This window comes from Ursus americanus, chromosome 26 (assembly GCF_024610735.1).
Source record: "Ursus americanus isolate L20-20 chromosome 26, mUrsAme1.1.p, whole genome shotgun sequence".
NCBI classification, from domain to species: domain Eukaryota; kingdom Metazoa; phylum Chordata; class Mammalia; order Carnivora; family Ursidae; genus Ursus; species Ursus americanus.
Window position 1 is genome coordinate 41,322,794 of NC_142152.1, and position 6,000 is coordinate 41,328,793.

The 6,000-nt window shown below is 61.3% G+C and overlaps 1 protein-coding gene across 1 annotated transcript in view; it reads right to left on the bottom strand.

Moving 5' to 3' along the window:
* BEGAIN (brain enriched guanylate kinase associated) overlaps positions 1-5,401 on the bottom strand; it is a 37,589-nt gene extending 32,188 nt beyond the window's left edge. The window contains exon 1 of the mRNA XM_087856218.1: positions 4,778-5,401. Within this exon, the coding sequence (XP_087712344.1) occupies positions 4,778-5,401 (624 nt within the window). The remainder of the gene's footprint in view (positions 1-4,777) is intronic.
* Positions 5,402-6,000: the final 599 nt, after the last annotated feature.

Genomic DNA, 6,000 nt, shown 5'->3' on the forward strand with positions numbered 1-6,000 from the left:
GACACTGGCAGGTGGTGACACTTCTCCCAGCCAGAGGTGCCTGCTCCGCACCCCAAGCGCCTTCCTGCCCTCCCGGCTCCTATCATTCCCTCACCACCCCGTGCCCCTCCCCAGGCTGGTGGCACCTGAGCCCAAGGACACATCTGAACCAAGTCCTGCCCAGGGAGCCCCTCTGAGGCCGTGGGTCCTCCCGCTCCCCACCCCCCTCCCGCCAGCCGCTGTGTGATTCCTCCACTGGACCATCTGGCTGGGCTGCGTTGCTCCCTAGTCCACTCCAAACCCTTCCGAACGACAGCGAGAAGGAATGCGAGTCCCTGTCTGGGGACGGGCCTGCTTGGTGCTGAGAGCCAGGCCTGGGACACAGGGAGCCTGGGTTCTGGTCCCAGCTCTGCCTCTGCCTCGCCGTGTGACCCTTGGGGCTGGGGGCTGGCCTCTCAGACCCCGACCCTAGTGCTCCACTCCCGGGGTCTCTGTAAATCCACTCGGGGCTCTGGCTTCCTCAGTTTCCCCCTTATCTTGCTTCCCGACTTCCATCTCCAGGGGAGGAAACAAGCTGAAGAATGTGGACAGGCGTGGGGGGTTCAAATCCCAGACGTGGCTACCACGGGATCACCCACCTCCCGCTGATGAAGACTCAGGCCTCCTACACAGCTGTGTGACCTCTGACAAGTCTCTCAACCTCTCTGAGCTCAATCCCTCATCTAGGGAGCATGGAAAATTTTCAAAGGACATTGTGAGTGAAAAGGTAGCCATGTGTAAGGGACTGTCTCGGGGATAGGGCTCCTCTGGGGAGCCAGCCTTTTAAATTTAATCATCTGGGGTGGACAGCCTTCTAAGATGCGTTCTTGCCTTCATTCAACCAACACGGACCGTGTGCCCTGTTCTAGGGGACTCAGCAGAGAACGAGCCAGAGGAGGCTCTGTGCCCTGATGGTGCGGATACTCTCGGCGGGATGCAGATTACAGGGGATGTCAGCACAGCGCCCCTGCTGCCCCGGTGTCTGATGTGAAGGGGGGAAGGCTGGGGCCCGAACGGTCCACAGGGAGGTCAGGATGAAGGGCGAGCAAAAACGGGGGAGCTGGTGGGAGCAGCAGGCTCTGGGCGTGGGAGGCCTGGTGAGTCTGGGAGCATCTGGTCACCAGTGGGGAGCGGGGGGTTGTCTCATGGGCCACGGTCAGGACTTGGGCTTCTATCCTGAGTGGGTGGGGGGCCCCGCAGGGCCAAACAGAGGACTACCCCTGGTGCCGCTGCGTGGGGGAGGGGCTGCAGGGTGAGTGCAGGGTCCCAGGAGTCCAGCCGGAGGCGCCAGCACCAATCCAGGCCTGCGGGGCCAGGGTGGAGGTGGGAGACAGGCTTGCAGCCGGAAAGGGGTGGGGAGAAGATCGGAGCTCAGGTCCAGGTGACAGACATTCCAGTGGGGCCATGGCCAAGGGGGTGGGTACACAGGTCCAGGGGACGGGAAGCTGGAAGCGGCCAGTGTAGACGCAGCACGAAGAGTCACAGGACTGGAGGAGCTGCCTAGGAAGTGAGTGTGGGGCGCAGAGGTGCAACTTCAAGGTCAGGGTGCAGGGAGGGGCAGAGCCGAGGAGAGCGGGCTTTTCGGGAGGCGGGGGGGGGGGGGGGGGGGGGGGGAGACCAGCACTCACAGCCTGTGTCCTGGGTTAGGAGCTAGCTTTGTGTCCCTCAGCACCCCCACAGGGCTGGCCTGTCCCGGACACACAGCAGGTCATCTGCCCCATACCTTCCCCGCGGGACAAAGGTGAGCTGTGTGCTCTCCTGTCCCTACTTGGGGGGAGGCTGAGCGCTTGCCCAAGGTCCCCCCAGCAAGTGTGGAAGCTGAACTCAGGCCCTGGCTTGGCACTGCTGTCCCCAGATGGGGCCGGGAGTGTTCTCCCTGGGATTCCAGAGGCCCCGGGCCACGCACAGGCTGAGCGGCGCCCCGCTCGCTCCCCACCCTTCCTGCCTCCATCCAGCTCCGCGTAGCCTCAGGCAGGGCCTCAGGTTCCCAGCCAGTGCGGCTGCAAGCTGGCCCCCAGAGCTAAATCTGGCTTACCAGCATGTTGTATTTGGCCTGCAAGAGGTTTTAAAATTTTTTTAAAAAACATTTGAGCCAACATTTAAAAATTGGGAGAGTTTACATTTTGAATTCCATATTTTTGGCTTCTACTGAAAATTTGCAAGATCTGGCAACTCCGGCCCACATTCCCACGTGGCAACAGTTGGGGAGCTGGGAAGCAGCTGCCCCCTCCAGAGGCACCTCGGGGGGCCCCCACTGGGGAGAGGAACCGTCCACACCTAACTTACCTGACAGCTTAGCTAGACTTGGGGAGACTGAGGCCTGGAGGGTGGAGTGACTTGTCCAGGTCACTCAGTGCGAAAGTCCCTGGGACAGGATCTGGGGACCTCCAGGCCTGGCGTCAGGGGTCTTGTCACAACCCCACCTGTGCGACTTCACAGCCCCCAGCCTGCCTCTCTTTCCATGACCCTGGCCCTGGCCCTCCAGCTCTCTTCTTCTGACCTCAGGAAGTGACTGGCTTAAGTCATTCATACTGTCATTAAGGCCTGTGGACAATGAGAGCCGGAGGTCTCAGAGGCCTGCTTTTTTTGTGGCTGCCTGTTCGTGAGATAACGAAGGGGAGGACCAGGGTCACCCACGGCCAGTCAGCCAGATGGGACAGAGGCTGGACTAAAATCCAGGTGCTTCCCCCACCCCTTTGTAGCTGCCCTGCCCCAAAGGTGTTAATGGTGAAACTCCAGGGATTATGCTCACAAAAGGGCTTTCAGGTTAAGGACTGAGGCCAGGGGTCTGCCCTGCTACCTACCCTACAGCCCCAGCCTCAGCCCCAGCCCCAGCCCCAGTCTGGGAATAGTTCTGGGGACACGGGCCTGTCCAGGCTGGGCGGGCAGGAGGCACACAGCAGAGGGACCGCCATCATGACCTTCATCACTATCATCGTGCCAAGGACTGCACTCCTACTGTGCGCCACGCACCTTCACCCAGGACCTCTAACCCTCCCGCCCCCACACATCGCTGTTCTCTGAGCCTGCTCCTGTTCTGTGAAACACGCCTGATCCTGGGATCTCTCTGACCCCCCTGGTTTGAGTATTTGATGTGAGGCTGGAGCAGAGGGGACCCGGAGCAGGTGGTCACCATGCCACGTGGCCCTGGGGGTGGGGGGGGGTGTAGGACTGATACCCCCCTCCCCCTCCCTGGGGAAGGACACTCCCCGGGCCTCAGGGTGAAGCCCTGCCCCCTGGCACCTACGGCTGGGGCCCGCCAAGTCCCTGCAGCCCTGGGCTGCCTGGCAGTCCTGGGAGGCACGTGTGAGGAGCCTTGAGATGGAATCCTCCAGAGGCCTGGGTGTCATGGGGCTCCCCCAGGGCCCAGTGTCCCCAGAGGGAGGGCTGTGCCATGTGCAGGGCTGAGCAGCAGAGGGGCAGGGGTCCCAGGTTGCCAGGCCCTTGTGGAGGACAGCATCTGTTGGGTGCGTGCCCTGGGACAAGGCAAAAGAGGAATCGTGATCATTCCTGCCTTTTCTTCACGTCCAGGGAAACTGAAGCCCAGAGGGCGTGGGTGACCTGTCCAGATCACAGGCAGGCAGTGGCTCCATGAGCCGAGTCTACCTCAAGTTGAGAACTCCCGGGCTGAGCTCGGGGCAGCCGGTCCAGCAGCCACGGGGGAAGGGCTGAGGGGCTTCCAACGCCCAGCACTGTCTACTGGCCATGCTGTTCCCGGCTCTCCCTGGAGATCGGGGCAGGCCCCTGGGGGGTGGGCGGGGGGGAGCAGAGGGAGAGGATGTGACTGCCAGGGTCCGACCCTGGCTCCTCTGCATGACCTGTCTGAGACTCAGTTTCCCGCTCTGGACGTTGGGAGCATAATGGTGGCACCAGCCTCCTGGGGGTGCGCTGTGCTTGCCATCGAGAGTTAGAACAACACCCAAAATTTTGTTTTTAAAACAACCTCTCCCTATAGGGACGCCATCCTAGGGGGGTCCTGGTTGCGAGCTCTGCCATCCTGGCCCTGCGGTCCCCACCTTGGTCCTGTGCCCAGAGAAGTCCGGATGGGGCAATGTCCTCAAGAGCCCATAAGAGCCCATCCTGGCCCCAGGGGACACAGATGGTTTGGGAGACAGAGGTCAGCACCAAGGTGGGGGTGCATGTGTGTGGGGCGCTGCTCTGCGCGACCAGGTCCCCAGGACAGCTAAGTGGGGCCCACATCTTTCTGCCTATCGGTGAGGCCAGGGTGTCTGTGTGTGCAGGGGAGTGGGTGCCAAGGTGCTGAGAAAGACACCTGCTTTGAGATTTGAAGACCTCGGTGCTAGCCCAGGCCCCCCCACCATGTGACCTGGGGCAAGTGGCAGCCCCTCAGAGCCTCAGTTTCCAATTCTATAAAATGGGGGAATTAGTGAAGGACACGGATCCATCTATCGGCCCGATGAGACAGTGACAGACTACCTCACCTGGAGGGGTCTGGGGTTCAAAAATTCAAAGGGATAATCATATGAAATCCTGTGTAAAACACGGAGGTAAAAACTCACGCGCACTCAGGTCAGAACTATTCTGCCTGCCCCAAGCCCGAAATTTCACCTTAGAGATTCATTCTTTTGGTTCTTAAGGTCTTGCCTGTTACAGATAGGATAAAAGGGGTGTGATGAGGGAACTCGGAGGGGGTCAGCCAGGACTCTCGGATAGAGAAAGCACAGAGGAAGGAGGGAGGGGACCACAGCAGACGTCTGCCTAGCTGCCTGCTGGAGGGTGGGCTGAGGCTGAGACTCACCCGGCTTGCAGGCTTCCGGGGGGAGGCGGCTTGGCCTCCATTCTTGCCGCTGCCTATTCGAGAACCACTAGTCTCCACGGCCCAGCCCGGCCCCGGTCTGCTGGCAGCCTCAGCTGTGGACAGTGGAGGGTTCAAGGCCAGGGTCTTCTCTGGGGCTGCAGCGCCCGTGAGTGGCTCCTGGGCTGGGCCTTGCTCCCCTGGGGAGGGCTCCGGGCTGCGGCCTCTGGGCCCCCGGAAGGCCTCCAGGGTCCTGGGGTCCAGCACTCGCACAGTGACCTCATCCAGGAACCTGGAGAAGGGCAGCCTGGCCTCCCGTCGGCGGCCCAGCCGGGCAAGGGGGCCTCTGGCAGCCCTGCTGCCCGTGCTCAGGGGCTCTTGGGTGGACCGCAGGCCAGCTGACGCCTGTGTCTCCTCCTGGCCTGGCCGTGCTCCCCAGCTGGGGCAGCATGTCTGGCCCTCCGGGTTCCGGCCTAGAGTGGGACTTGGTTTGTGGCTTTGAAGGTCCTCTCTGCATGCTTCCTTCCTAGGGGCTTCGGCCCGGGGCTCCAAGAAGGAGATGTGGCCATCTTGCCTGGGGCTGCCAGGGTCAGGGCCCCGTGCGTGGGAGTCAGCCCCTGAGAGCATCCTCCTTAGTCGGTCCAAGGTCAAGCCTCTCCAAACACCTCGTTGAACTTCACTTCTCTCCTCCCACGGCACTGGGATCCCCCGCCCTGGTTGGGGGGGAGGGTCAGGGCCACCTGTCCCTCATTGGCCAGAGTGATCAGCTGAGTGCCCGCCTGCCCATCGATCCAGAGAGCATGTGGCAGGGGGGGCTCCCACCCCCTAAATTGATTCTCACTAAGTGGGAGCTGGGCTTCAGGGCTTAGAAAGTGCTACAGAGAAGGTCATGTCCTGACTATGTCTGCCTGGGGAGGCAGTCTGCACTGAATGAGCACCTGCTGTGTACAGGGAGGGGGCTGGGTTGGGCCTCACGCATGCCACTCACGTTCTTCATCTCCTCTGCCAGGTGTGGTGTTGGGTGCATGGAGAGGGAGAGGCAGGCAGCACAGAGACAGCTGTGACAACTGCCATGACAGCGTGAGCACAGGGCCCAAAGAAGGGGAAATTAGAGCATCATTGATCTGGCCAAATAGGAGGGTATTGGTGGAGACTGCCAGTTGCCCACTGCTCTCCCACTCATCTTTAATAAAGAACTCATTTTGTTCCAGAAGGCCAGAGACTCA